The sequence below is a fragment of the Siniperca chuatsi genome, linkage group LG5, assembly GCF_020085105.1.
Source record: "Siniperca chuatsi isolate FFG_IHB_CAS linkage group LG5, ASM2008510v1, whole genome shotgun sequence".
Classification (NCBI taxonomy): Eukaryota; Metazoa; Chordata; class Actinopteri; order Centrarchiformes; family Sinipercidae; genus Siniperca; species Siniperca chuatsi.
This window is the reverse complement of record NC_058046.1, coordinates 29,317,231-29,332,180: the sequence shown is the minus strand read 5'-3', so window position 1 is coordinate 29,332,180 and position 14,950 is coordinate 29,317,231. Positions and strand designations below refer to the sequence as shown.

The 14,950-nt window shown below is 40.2% G+C and overlaps 1 protein-coding gene across 2 annotated transcripts in view; it reads right to left on the bottom strand.

Annotated features, from left to right (window-relative positions):
• Positions 1-73: 73 nt before the first annotated feature.
• srrm4 (serine/arginine repetitive matrix 4) overlaps positions 74-14,950 on the bottom strand; it is a 67,642-nt gene continuing 52,765 nt past the window's right edge. Inside the window, exons 3-13 of one of the 2 annotated variants that reach the window (XM_044196961.1) lie at positions 13,842-13,925; positions 13,617-13,697; positions 13,510-13,536; positions 13,269-13,319; positions 11,194-11,277; positions 10,189-10,354; positions 6,510-6,832; positions 6,100-6,294; positions 4,604-4,705; positions 4,330-4,485; positions 74-3,268 (exon numbers count right to left, since the gene is read on the bottom strand). In XM_044196961.1, coding sequence (XP_044052896.1) covers positions 2,998-3,268; positions 4,330-4,485; positions 4,604-4,705; positions 6,100-6,294; positions 6,510-6,832; positions 10,189-10,354; positions 11,194-11,277; positions 13,269-13,319; positions 13,510-13,536; positions 13,617-13,697; positions 13,842-13,925 — 1,540 coding nt within the window. In that variant the 3' untranslated portion in view covers positions 74-2,997. The remainder of the gene's footprint in view (positions 3,269-4,329; positions 4,486-4,603; positions 4,706-6,099; positions 6,295-6,509; positions 6,833-10,188; positions 10,355-11,193; positions 11,278-13,268; positions 13,320-13,509; positions 13,537-13,616; positions 13,698-13,841; positions 13,926-14,950) is intronic. The other variant, XM_044196962.1, reaches the window with a different exon arrangement.

Genomic DNA, 14,950 nt, shown 5'->3' with positions numbered 1-14,950 from the left:
GAAGGTGGCCTGTATTTGCTGTGGTTTAAAAAAAACGTGTGTTTTCACAACATAAAACAAGACTGCAGGGGCGTTTTTATTCAGAACATGATTTTATATATCTTATTCTAAACACGCAGTGAGAGGGAAAGTTGATTTCATGGGGTTATGGCGGGGACAATTCAATTTCCATTATTACAATGTGGAGTTCACACTGACACAAGATAAAATGTGACAGTATGAAAAACATATGATTCTGCAATATGCTCGTTCATATGGAAAACAGGGAGCGTATGCATAATTTAACACTGAAACACTGGCTCACTATTGCTATATGACCTTGTTATTGGGATTTTTGAAATAACAAAAGACATGATCAGATCTTTAGACATCTAGAGTCCATTGATTGGCGCCTGACCTGCTTATTGTTTCGTCTTTCACTGGTCAATGCATCCTATCCATACCAACATTTTAACATCCAGCAAGGCCCAAATCACATTCTGTAAATCAAATGATCACAGCTTTTGTATAATCTATACAATGCAGATGCATATTTACACCACAGTAATTACATATTCAAAATCATTTTGCACAAGAACTGATGTAAACTTTACATTGTGAGATGGGGAGAGGGCCTTTGGCCTGGGGGCCCATCTAGAAAGTTTATCAACATGACTGCACAAATCTTCCACTGGCATCTAGTCAACACTGGTTGACACAGTCATCATCAGTTTATAGTTTATGAATGACTTTTGTGCCAAGTTCCTTCCTCTTCCAGCGTCATATTTCTCTCATTCATCCAATTTAGTTGACATTCAGGGAAATAAGCTGAGAGTATTGAGTGCATAGAGAGCAGTCTGTCAGGCCTGGAGCAGTTACGCAGACAGGATGATGGATTTGAAATGATTGAGAAATATAACTCTCTTAATTATACGGAAAGGCAGTTTCAAACTTTTTTGCAGATTCAAACTCTGGAGTTTAACTTTAATGGAATAGTTGGACTTTTTGGAAAATAAGCTTATTTGCTTTCTTGCCAAGAGCTAGATGAGAAGAAACCACTCTCATGTCTGTACGATAAATAGGAAGTTATCATCAGCAGCCGGGTTAGCTTATCTTAGCATAAAGACCGGAGACGGGGACGCAGCTAGCCTGGTTACGTCTAAAGGTAAAAAATTCCATCTACCACCACCACTAAAGCTCACTAAACATGTTAAATCTTGTTTGTTTAATCTATACAAAAACCAAAGTGTAAGTGGTTTTATGAGAGGTTGTGTGCCGGACTATTTCTTGGCCAGGCGCAGTGACTGTGAGGTTTCCAGGCAAACAGTGGAGAGTTCAGGATTTCATTGCGCCTGGCCAAGAAATAGTCCGGCCCATAACCTCCCGTATAAACACAACTTGTTTTGGACAGATTAAACACGACATACATTTTAATAAGTGAGCTTTAGATGTGCTGCTAGGCAGATTCAGAGCCAAGCCAGCTGTTTCCCTATTACCAGTCTTTATGCTAAGCTAAGTTAGCCGGCTGCTGGCTGTAGCTTCATATTTGACAGACAGATACGAGAGTGATATCAATCTTCTCATCTGAATCTCAGCGAGACAGCAAATAAGCGTATTTCCCAAAATGTCGCACTAGTCGCAAAACCCAAGAACAATTTACAACAAAGCAAAAATAAATTACAGCAGTGTCATAAGAACTATAAATTGACAGTGTTGCATAGAAAGATTGACCACTACTGAGAGGGACTGCAACTTAATAAATATTAAATAAGTAATAAATATGCATGGTGCAACACAATTCAAAACTTGACCTTCCGTTGTGATACAGCTCAATAACAAAAACACATCTGATATACGTGTTCCAGTGGTGAAGCAGGAAAACATTATTCAAGTAAATTGAGAATCAATGCTATTTATAAGTTCAGACTTCTGTTCAACATGTTGCAACCAAATGAGGTACAGCTTTATCTTTCTGCCATCATTTGAAATCAAAAGTATAAAACAAAAACATATAGAAGTACAGACAGCCCAAGTTGACAACAAAACAAATACATTACATGTTTTATTTGCCGTGAGTTGTCAAGAAAAACACCGCCACTGACACCGTGAAGATTTTGTCAAAAGAAATCTCCCTCCCTGTCCCTGCGCAATGTTTCGATTGCTCTTTGTTGTATTACATGGACTGACATTTCAATTGTTTTCCACTTGATCAGAGGATAAATTAATTTGACATTTGAGTTGACAGGCAGTTTGCCCGCCGTCTGCCCACCCTCGCCATTTCATTTTTCAATGGAAACACGTTTGTTTTCCACCTTGGGAAGTGCCGAGATCAGAGCAATAAACCTTTGCCTCGTTCCTGATAACGATCCGTCTGAAGCCGTTTGTGAACACTCGGATCAAACGGCTCCAGTGTTACATCAATACTTGCAGACCTGACATGGGACAGTAAATGTCCGATGTCTTATGAAACTTTAAATGCGTTTACCTGGTGCATCTGCACTTGCATTAGCCAACACATTCTGTATATTATTCTTGTTATGCACGATTTTAAACAACCATCAGTTTTAAAATAAATATTCAGCTGTTAAAACATTTTAAAGTATTCATTTAATGATGATAATAACTTAATGTGACGTTCAGGGACATACAAAGAAGGAACAGCGATGTTAGTTGACCAAATGCAGGAACACTGTTTCTGTCTTATGTGCGTGCAGTTTCTATTGTAAATATCTAAGCGATGAACAGTCTCAGGCCAGTGCGAGTGCTGATGCAAGAGGATGCAGTACAAGAACAAAACAAACAAACAAGAAGAAGAAGAAAGAAAGTCTCTGGTGGTCTCTGTGGGCAGAGTGAACAAGACAATGAAAGACGTGGTCGGACCCCTGCTGGGACAGATCCACTCAAGCGTCAAAGTGGAGCACGGAGATGGACACAGTCGATTGCTCCAACATCCACTGTCCCCGCTCTCAACCGGAAACACGACCGGCGCTTCGGTCCCTTCATGTTCTCTGAGAAACCCTAATGTCTGGTTTTGTTGCGTTTGTTCAGTGAACCGCGACTCCGGCTGCGACTGCGGGTCCCAAAGATCGAGTTCCAGGACGAGCTGCGGCTGTAGCTCCTGTAGGAGGAGAAACTGTGGCTGCGGCTCCGGCTCCGGCTCCTGCTGATGCCGCGGACCGGGCTGCGGCTGCGGCTGCGGGTGAAGAGGCTGCTCCAGGACGACACGCTGGTGGACCGACTGGTGGAGGAAGGACTGGGGCGGAAGTAAGGGATGGGTCGCTTCCTGGCACTGTGGAGAGCCAAAAAGGTAAGTGGTGTGAAAGTGAAAAACAGGAAGAGAATTAAAGCTGCAATGTGAACAGGTGGCCTGAGACACGACTCAGAATAAATGCTAATGCTGCTCTGTGTCTGGTGGATGTGTAAATAGGCAACTGTTAAGTCTCAATATCAATATTATAGGGTGATAATTTGTAAATGTTGTGTTTACTGCTTGTTGCGTAGCCCCCTAGTGGACAAAAACACCAATTAGTGCAGGATTAAAGCCAATAGATTTTCTTGGCCAATTGGGGGGATCACGTGTTTTTTGTCACGTGTTTCTGAAAACCTGGTGAAGTCCAATATTCACTGGTCTCCAGCAACTCCTAAGTAAAATATTTGGTTCTTTAGCTGATAAATGCTCCACTATCTTCACCAGCTAGTCGCTAACTCTGTCTGTGTGCTGCATATATAACAGTACAGAATGTCCTGGGCAAAAGTTGAGGGTAGGAAAATCAAAACAAGCTGATAGATGCTAAAACACTCTGTAGAGCTGAGGGGAACTACGAAGTCGGGTGACAATTCTTTGTGGGTTCGTCACCACGAGGGACCCCTTTTACATTACACATAGTCATTTGGCTCATAATTAATATACCCATATTGAATAGTGCACCTTTTATAAATTACTGGAGCAATAACTACATACAATCTGTTATTTGTAATCTCTCTGTGTCATGTGTTCTTTTGTGCACATTTCTGGGTGTATGTCATGTGCTGCAGTCAAAGAGCTGTAAGAAATAAAAAAAATGTAAAGCTAACTGTGGCAGACAAGATCTGTTAAAAAAAAATAGTTTGTGCTTGTTCTTTTTTACATTTCAGATTGCCTGTGTTCGCCATCTGCTTCTTTAGCACCTGTGGTGACTTTAGAGCTGACGGTTATCTCATCAGCTGGCTAAATGCCATTTCAAGGTACATCGCTCAGAGGGAAAGACTTCAGGTTGGGTACCACCAGATGGGACCAGCAGTACATTTTTGCTGCCTTTAGGCGTAAAATGTATATTGTAGCTCTAGATAACCAGGCAGGGAAAGCTGTACCTTGTGATTCGGCGTGCTTCCAGATGGCTTGGTGAGTCTCTCCTCCTCTTCTTCATAGGAGAGTAGGATTTGCGTCTTCGTCTCTTCCCACTAACCTTATGTGCAGGCTTCACATCTGTCTCTCTGGAGCTAGTTGTTCTCTTTCTGTCTCGTAGTCTGGGAAGTAGACAAAATGTGAAAATGTAATCACCAACAATGTAAATATACAGTATATTTCTTCTTGTACACCACTAATGAGGAGTCATTAGCAGCTGAAACATTTCATAAAGTTCACCTGTCAGCACTGTATCTGGAGTAGCTTCCTCTGGAGCTCAGGCTGGCCACGCTGCCTCGCCGCCTCAGATCAGCTGAATAACTCGGTGAGCGCGAGTACGTGCTGGCAATGGGAAAAATGACAATTATCCCCTGGACTCGAGCATGGCAGCAGTAGTTGTAAAATGTTGCACACATTTTTATGCAAATTCCTGAAATTTCGGCAAAATACAATATGACTCTGCACGTTTCTATCAACTTCCTTTTGCAAGTACATTATGTATACATGAAAACATCATGCATATAATCGAGCACCACTAATTGTGATAATTTGTTTTTGTTAATGAATGCCTCTTCTGATCCACGTGTACCCTGTGGTGTTTTTATCAGCCTCTATGGTGACAGAGAGGGGGTGACATGCAACAAGGGACCCCATCTGGACTGGAAATGCGGATGTTACGATTACATACACCCCCGACACACCTGCTCTATTTATTCTTTACTTTTTTGGGATTTCTAGTGCAATGCGGGCCTGTAATGATGAGTGGCAGCACGTGTATTTGTGTATTTCAGACAAAAGATAAGTAGCTGGTAGTGCCATGTCAAAGTGTATGAGAACAAGACTAAGAGTGTACAGCCATGCTAGCGGCTCTGTGAAGCTGTACTCAGGCACAGCAGTGTTTGCTCACAGTGACAATGCTAACGAGCTGAACAGGTATAACGTTCACCATCTTAGTTTAGTGTGTTAGCATGCTAACATTTGATAATTATCACTAAACATAGAGAGCAGCTGAGGCCGATAATGTCTGTAATGCTGCAGGTAAACCAATCTATTGGTATGAAGTTAAGGATCACCAAAGTAATTTTAATTCATCCTCCGGGGGCATGAATGTCTGTAACACATTTCATGGCAATCCATCCAAAAGTTGTCGAGACATTTCACTCAAAACCACAAATGTGAAACTCAAGAAGAAGTCAGGGGATAACCAAAGTCTTTAGGATACATCATGAGCCATGAATGTCTGTATTCAATTTTGTGCCACTTCATCTAGTAGATATTGAGATATTTCTCAGGATAAGCAAAAACTTATGACCTTCTGGTGGCGCTAGGAAAAGTCAAGGGATCACCAAAGTCAGTAGGATTCATCCTCTGGGCACCATGGATGTCTGTTCAAAATGTCTTGGCAATCCATTTAATATTTGTTGAGATATTTCAGTCTGGACCAAAGTGTTAGGCTGACCGAATGACATTGCCAAACCCTAGAGCCACACTGCTAGCAATGATTGTCACCCACTATCGTATCTTCTCTTTTCCACCTGAAGGGGAAAGAGATGGGGAAAGACAGACCAGGCCGAACGTGAACGGGGCATTGTGGTTTATGGTCAGCGCATTAATCACTAGGCCACCAGGGTGTCCCACATTTCACTTTTGCAAACTGAAATACATGTGAGTGGAAATATACTTACTGTAACTTGGGTATTTGTGGATGTTAGTGAACATTAAAGTAGTTAACCCACCTGCAAGATGACAGCGACAGGCTTCGAGAGTAGCGTCCAGAGTATCTGGAACTCCCCGAGGATCTGCTCCTGCTCCTGCTGCTGGACGACCGGGTTTTCAGTCGCCTTCGAGACGACTTGCTCATCTTTTGTGAACAGCTGGAAGTCTTGGGAGATCTCACAACCTCTACCCGACACCCCAAGGTTATCTGTTCCCTGCAAAGAAAACACATTAAGACGTTTCACTGCTTTGAGTGATAAAGCCAAAACTGTATCCTGGCTTGTTTTTAAGAAATGCTCTCCTTTATTCTCACACATAAGATGAATAGTTCAAAAGAGGAAACAGAGCGTGGAAACAGAAGATAAACAGCTTGCAATTTTCCTGGGAAGCATTCATTCAGATGGATTATTTATTATGAACACAACATTACCTCTTGCCATTTCCACTGAAAAGGGTTGCGGACAAGCCGTCCTCCACGTAAGGCTTGCACAAGGAAGCGTAGCTGGTCACAGAGTTTCCTGAGTCAGAGACATTGTCTCTGTCAGTGAACTTCATCTTCTCTGGCGAGGCCAGACGTTTACAGTGGTTCCTCTTGTTGTCAGTGACACTCGCCCGAGAAACACCAGTTTTGCTGGATGGCGGCGAAGATGTGTCATTCCCAGAATCGTAATCGTGTGGACCTTCGGTCTGGCTCAATAAATGCTGAGACCCTTTTCTGTGTAAAAGCTCGCTTCCGGGTTTTGACGACAAAATCTGCAAACAGACAAATAGGCTGCAGCTTAAAACCGAGCGTGTTGATAAATGGAACCTGCTATCTGCTTTGATGCACTCTAGTACAAAGGCACATATTCCCTTGAAAACACAGAGAAGAGATTTCTTTTTTTCTCGGGACAGAAAACTTTTAAAGATAAAGACATCATGCAAATTTGAAGCATGCGATTAACCTCAAAAGAAAGTCTGAACTCAACTAAAGTCAAAGAAATCAACAAGAAACAAATTTAGATAAAGTAAGCCTAAACTAAAATTCTATAAAAAGGAACAAGAGAGCAGAGAAGAAAGAAAAACTATGCGTGGAAAGATCTACCGGCTCTAACTCGAGTGAAGAGAAAAAGAGTAAACAATAGCCCCATTGAAAAGCCTCATTTAAAGAACATTGAACAAACATCACAAAATGGGTATTATGTATAAATGAAAAGGATTTCAGACAAAGAGAGATCCCATCAGTCTAACTAAGAAAGCCCTCAGAATAGGACAGATGACTGTGTTCTTTCTCCTGTAAGAAGTAAATAATTAGCCTGCACCGACCTACAAGTAAATCCCTAAATCTGCGGATAGCATCGACTTACCAATCAAGATTTCCTCCTTAAGTAGGTAAGGTGTAAGAAAAAGGGAAGAGCGGGCAACATAAGTGCATCATTAGAGTCGTAAATTGCAAGAAAAAGACAATAACCCTCTCTTCAAACCCAGAGCCAGTTAGACGTATATTGGCATGCTCCTTTTTCTTTCCTTAATGCTGCATTGTTTTGGAGTTTTTCGGGAAAGAAGTGTGCTTGTATGTGAATACAACTACTGCACACCGAAATTCTAAAGTGTTTATTTTTTTTAACTTCAGACGTCCACAGATGGAAAAAGATACTGACTCTCCAAGGATCATAGTTGACTAATCTCATAAAACTATGATCTCTCTTTACTTATTGATTACGAGACACACAGGTTTATCCAGTCTGTCCTCCCGAAGGTTTCCTATTATCTAGTCTAAAGTCGACACAACAGACCAACCTTGAGGGAAATTTACCACTCGCATCTACGCACAATCTGTGCATACTCAAGAGTAAAAGATTTCACTTACACAAAGACGAATTTTAAACAGACATTCTTCAGTGTCACCTCCAGATATTGTGACAAGGCTGCCTTCAAATAAACATTTAATCTCTGCCTTGGTATTTTTGCAAATGGTTCTCGTGTGCTTTCTTTTCCTTTTGTTGCCACAACTTTTCTTATGCTTCCAACACAAAATAAATTCACCAATTATATTTACAGATTGGGTTGACATATTATTTTTGAGGGTTTTTATATCCACTCATACCTACCTTTCCTTTTATGGATTGCTTTTTTGGGAAAGAAATATTAAGCAAAGATCATCCTGTTTGCATTATGTTTGCATTTATTTTATTTGTTTGTTTTGCTTTGGTGAATAAAAGCACATCATTTCAAATACCAGTGAATCATTCTGATACAGTAAGGCTCCCCCACCAGCTGTGAAGACCTCCTGAAAGAGTTTGGGATACTGAATGCCAGGCATTCAATATATGGATTAATTTATTGAATTTCAATTAAAACCCTGTGGTGTGTAATTAAAAACATTTGCCTGTGCAATTAGCATAATTTAATGATTGCTGGAGAGAAATTAAATATATTTCATGCTCCAATAAGCATGAGACAATGAGTTTAAGGACATAGCTGTATTTATGAGGCTCTTTGGGAAACATCACTTAAAAAAATAAAGAAAAGGAAATCAACCTGCAATAAACAGCACAATATTAAAATTCATAGTCTGTCGTCTAGAAGTTGTCAATCACAGTTTAAAAATGTTTGTTTTCTCTTGGTTTCATTTCAGCTCCAAGTCAGGTCTGCAATCTGAACAACTGAAACTGTCTCCTGGAAGTATAACATAAAATGCAAAGACCGGAGGGGGCTGAGAAGGGCTAAAGTGAAAAGGCAAATTTCCCCCGCTTCTGTATCATGTCAAATCTGGCTCCTGAAAGAACGGTAGTGTGCAAGTATTTAGAGGTCACAGACAAAACACTATATATAAAAAACAAACATATTCTGAATACACAACAGGAGAGCAGGACACGAGTCTCCGAGTCCTTTTTACTGTTTTAATCACACAGGTTTCATTAGGTCAGTCCATGGAAGTAAAAAACATTTAGACTTTGTATTAACAAAGAATTTCTGATCTACTTTTCTGTTGTTGTTTTTTTTTTTGTCCAAAGTGGCAAGAAAACGCTAATAATTCCAAAATCCATAATCATTTTAAGTGATCATTCTTTATCTTAGTCCCCTGCTTCAGCCCAGTCCCCCTAATGAGTGTACTGGCATTAAATGAGCATGATGCCAGCGTTGGGTGCCAGTACAGGAAGCAGTGTGTCGTTTATGTAGCGCAGCAGAAAGTTATAGTTTATGTCCAATATCAAACCGTCCCTAACCTTAAAGCTCTTTTGATGACCTTAGACAATAAACAAGCACTTCCTGCCTGCTCCTTGCAGATCACGGTTTGACAAAACAAACGCAACAACACTGACTTGACATTTCTGTTCACTATAGACAAAAAATGCTTCACGTGCTGTGCAGCGCAACAGTTTCGCAGCAGTGTACTATGCAGTACACCACAGCTAAAATAGGCAATTCTGAAAGGTCTTAAACTCCAGGTTACATCCTGTAGGAGTCAACTACAAATCCAGTAAACATTAAAATATTTTTAAGGTCGACACATAAGGCTGTAACCAAGTGTTTTTCCCCCCCTAATCTTGACCATGATCGCGATGCACGGGGTTTGTTGAAATAATTCTTTAAAAAACATTTGCACTGAATATTCATTAACATAATCTCTGAACAAAATGTTTATAACTTTTACTTTTCAATAATACCTTTAATAAAGGAATACAAATGTGTTGTGAGAAATAGCTCTCACTTTATTGCACAACAGGAGGGAAAATAAGCTTTGGAGAAGGTGTAATTTTTCCAGCGGTAATTATTATGGGGAGTCTTCTCTACAAAGTACTTGATGGCATTAGTTTTAAAAACAGAAAAACAGGAACTGACAAAATTACTGCAAAATAAAGAAGTTGTAAAACGAGTTCAGAGTAAGGCCATGTACAGTTTTTGATTTTGTAAATATTCATCCCGTAGAGGATAGCTAAATGGGTTTAGACATATAATTTTCTGAAAAATATTGTATTTTGGTTGAATATCAATGGCAAACAGTTTTTTGTAAACACACCAGGATGTGGAAGTCAAATCTTAATAGTGAGTTGTTTTACATGGCCATAACTGAGAAATCAAACTGAACCAGTGGGAGCACCGTCAGAGTCCTAAAGTGTACTTACGGTGGCAGTTGAGAGGATGGAGCGATATTTTGGAGCCGTTTTACACACTGATTTGGTTGCAGGTCTCCACTTCATGTCTGTGTGGTCAAGCACTCCATTGGTTTCCTCTACTACAGCTGCCAGGTCTCCTAATGCCTGATGTACCACAGATTTCTGTAGATGGTGTCTGTGGGGAAATGCTGGATTTAGTTTTCATGACTCAGCATCATGACACAAATGCTTCTTTTCAGTTACAGCCAATTTCTCCACTTCAACAAAACCTAACACTTTTTCACAACTTCTGTTGTTTTGGCCATCTTGTAAAATGAATTGTAATCTGTTGTGTAATTATAGAAAAACTGTAAAGAAATGATTTCTTTGGCGTTATTTTACCTGGGGAAATTAGATGACGAGGGACTGAGGTTCAGCTGTATAAAAATGCTGGAAAAATGTAGTTTAAAGCTCCATATTTCTATCCCTCTGCTTAATATCCCAAGGAAACTCGTAGTAATGAGTAAGTGATTTCAAAATATTTTTCAGATTATTTCAGTTTGAAAATTGGACCTCAATTTTGAGTTAACTGAATTTTACTTATTCACATAATGTTAATAAAGTTGAGCTGTTTCTGAGGATGCCATTCTGACTTTAAATACAATATTCTGCAATCAATGATTATTCAAGGATTAATTATCACCAGTGGAAGCATCCAGTTATTCCACTAGCTACTAGAGATCATCATGCTATCGACCCTGTTCAGTATAATCCATATAACCTGTGAAAAACAACACCTTTCATATTATCACATGTCCAAGATTTTGCAATATGTCATTATAATTGAGTGTGTTGATCTGTGTAGTGAATATAGGGCCATTTCCTGTGAAGCTGTGATAAGGACTGGTCGTGCCTGAGATCAGGAAGTCACCTCTGCCTTATCGGTCATCACTGTGGTGTGACCAGACACCTGGGGCTGATAAGATAAACTGAGGGAGTAGTGGGGGGCGAGGAGGGTGAGGGATGAGTTCCTACCGGTCGTCTGTGGAAGATTGGCAGGAAGAACTGTAAGACTCTGACCTCCGATAGCGTCGTCTCCGCCGTGAGTGAGTCCGGGAACTGAAGGAGGTGATGAGGAGAGCAGAGGAGAGAAGACCCAAGTGGATAAGGAGCTAAGAGCACTGTGATTAATCAATCGACAGAAATGACTTGACAACCATTTTTATAATCACTTAATCATTTGTCATTTATCAAGTACAAATTCTAGCTTCTCAAATGTGAGGATTTGCTGCTTCTATCTGTTCTATACCATTATAAATTGATTTGTAGCTAATGGTATATGACTATGTGGCTTGTACATAATGTCCATATACCCTTTTTGTTTAATGATAAGGGTAGACACATTAAGCTCTGGCTTCAGCCTACATCTTTTTGTTCATTGCTATAATCTGATTTTGACATTTTAACATTTTTTACTAACATATAACTTTCTAAATTCACTAAATGAATTGCTGAGATGAGGGAACATAACGACATCGCTACTAACAACGTTCAACAGTGCAAAAAACACGAGCAGTCAGATGATCAGACGGGTTAACCAAAGTTAACAAGCCAACAGTTTAGCCAGATTATCTAAACCACTATAATACCTCATTGCACAGGAAAACTGTTTGTGTGCGCAAGTACGGTAAGTCAAAGCTGAACCAGGAATTTTGTCTGTTAACTGTTGTAGATGTTTACACTGGAGAATTTGACTAATAATATTAATCACCTTCGTTTTTTCTTCCAAATAAGTTTGGCTAACCTGGGCTGGAGGACTAAGGTACAGGTTGTTATGTCTGTAAGTCAACTTACAGACACAACAACTGGAATATAATATTCATAAGTATGTTTTCATTAGTGTATAATCGCCTGAAAATAAGAATCATTGTGTTTTTGTTACCTTAGAATATGCCATTTTTATCTACAGAGGGAGCGGGTCCCCTTTCACGGAGGCCGCCATGTTGCACCGCCATGTTTCTACAGTAGCCCAGAACGGACAAATATATCACTGCCTCTAGATTGGGACTTTTGCATTTTTTGCGAGTTTCGAGGCCACCTTAGTTTCTCCTACATGTTTGAAACGTGAGGGTGAGGCGAGCGGTATTCAAATGATTGCAAATTGCAATTTCACTGCTAGATGCCACTAAATCCTACATACTGCTCCTTTAAGGTAACTGCTCATAGCAACCGCTACAGAAGATTCTGTGTCAACTGAAAATGACGTGGTGGGATGGATACTTCAGTCGCTACTGACTGGTTAATGCAACAAAACAAAAGAACCCCCCTCTCAACAAAAAATCCGGATACTGGAACTATTACTACGGATATTGTGGATAGATTCATCAAAAATGAAAATGATCATTAGTTGCAGCCCTGTAGAGCACATACGTAAATTTGTTGGCATTGCCAAATGTTTGGATCTTGCTTTCTGAGCTGTACTGTTCAAGATAAAAAGGTAAAATCAGATCAAGCCTGCATAACTTGAAGGATGTATAATTTAAATAGGTTGCATCTCCAACTCTGATTTATATGAAAAAACGTTTGAAAAATTAGAAAGCGTGTCAGAGAAGGCGAGAATACAGCAAAGGCATGAAAAGAACAAAAGAGGAGAGAGGAGAGAGTTGTAGTGAGCTGGAAAGCAGTGGTTTCTGTTAAAGTAAGCAGCAACTGAACTTGGCTCTGTGCTTGCAAACAACGATCTGCTCATCCAAAGTTGAATTATGTATAAATGTTGCAAGATTATAGCATGAAATTGGTTTCTCTTACCCTCTTTCACCCCTTTTTTCCCTCTCTTTGTGGCTCAAGCTTTCAATCTGTTTTCCTCTTTACAAGGTTTTTTTTTTTTTACACTTTTCTCAGAAAAATCTAAGCTGCACATTTCTGTATTCACCCATCGTGCCCCTACATGAGAGCATTTTGATAGATCCTCTCTTTTTCTTCCTCAGCAATGGGTATTCTGAAAAGGGTGGATGGGCTTACCATGGGGGAGGCAGAGGAGGTTTGGGGGTCAAAAATGTTGTGTAGGATCTGGGGAGTACATGATTCTGATGCAACAATCACAGACTGACCTTTTCTTGTGCTTGCGCTCATCCTTCCTCTTATGTTTTAAACTTGAAGAGCTGGTGGGATGAAAGAGAATAGAATCATGAGCGAGGAGTATTAAGACTGACAAAGCCTGCACAGACAGCCTGCTTTCTTACTGATACATAAAGGGCACTGGCTTTTAAGTTGGAAATCCAGCAAGGCACACACAGCCATGAGACATGCTAAAATTATGCACAAATAAAGCAAAAATTACAATAATCATACCTGTGTTTTGACTTTTTGGAGGTATACCTGGAATGGGGAAAAAAGATTTCGGTCACCTAAAAATAAATGCCATGCCATTTTGCCAATATTGTTTTAGTAAGCACTACCTATGCCGCTTGCTTTTCTTGGAGCTCTTCTTCTTCTTCTTTTTCTTCTTCCTCAGTGGCGACAGGCTGTGGGAAGGAGACCTAAAGAAGGAGAACAAATAAACAAGAACTCCAGAGAGTACCGAGCGTTCTACTGTATACCTCTCAATTTATTTATTTCAGGAAACACAACAAAAGGTGTCCAACAATACACCTCACTGCACTCATCTCATTTTGGGAACTGACCTTTTCCTTTTCCTCTTCCGTTCGGACTTTCTCTTCTTCTTCTTCCCCTTGGGCCGAGGGGAGAGTTCCTCATCAAAGGAGGGGCTGCAAGCAGAGACAGAGCAGAAAGGACACTTACTTCTGTAGTCATTCCAGTGATGGGATATGAAATCTCGGCTGCAAGAATTCAGCAGGGTGAGGAGCAAATTTTTGGGGTGTGAGTTACAGCTTCTGAATCCCAATATCTGGACTGGAATTTGATTTATATACTGAGTCTGCCGAGACTGAGTGTTAAGGGTTAGTTCACCCAAATTACAAAAAAATGTATTTTCTCACTTCCACTTCCTGCTTCCACTTCAATACAATACAATGGAGGTGAAGAGAATTTCAACAGCCCAGTATCCCGAGGAATTACGTCTATATTGGACAATTCTGCACCTCATAATTTACGCCCAAAGCCACCGATCAGTACCGACGCAGGAAGTTGCGTGCCCTTTTCATAGTGAAGCGGGGAGTAAGGGTGTGGCAGTCAGGGAGGTGGATCAGTGTGTAGCTTGTCTGACTTTCATGCAGCACAGTTTGTATCCCATCACAAACCTGCAATTAACAGTTGTCTTTTCAACTTGCACGATCTTTCCCTGATCTTAACCCCGTTGTGGTCGCCATGCGCAGATATTGCAGAAAGTGAGAACTTAAAAAACGTTGTCACTGAATGTAATCAGTAGTTTTGCAGAATCATCCAATTTTGACATGCTTGTCTGGCAATAGGATTGAGTTTCAATGGTGGTGCTCAAAGTATTGAAACATGTCTTGATTGGAACTACTGAAGAAAAAGTCTCTATGAAAATAGTTGACAGTGTGTTTTAAATGCCATTTTTCAATGCTGTGAGGACCATATAAAGTATTTCTGATTCTGATTCTGATAAAACTAAATTCCATTCACCTGCACTATATTATAGTGGAGGCAGAATAACAAATACATCCAAAACTATCTGCAAGGCTAGACACCACTAAAGGTAAGTGAGAAAATATGTTTTCACAATTTGGGTGATCTGCCCCTTTAACGTCAATACTTTTTTCTGAAAAAGGAACAAAATTATACTTTCAGTGCTTGAGACTATGAGGTCGCC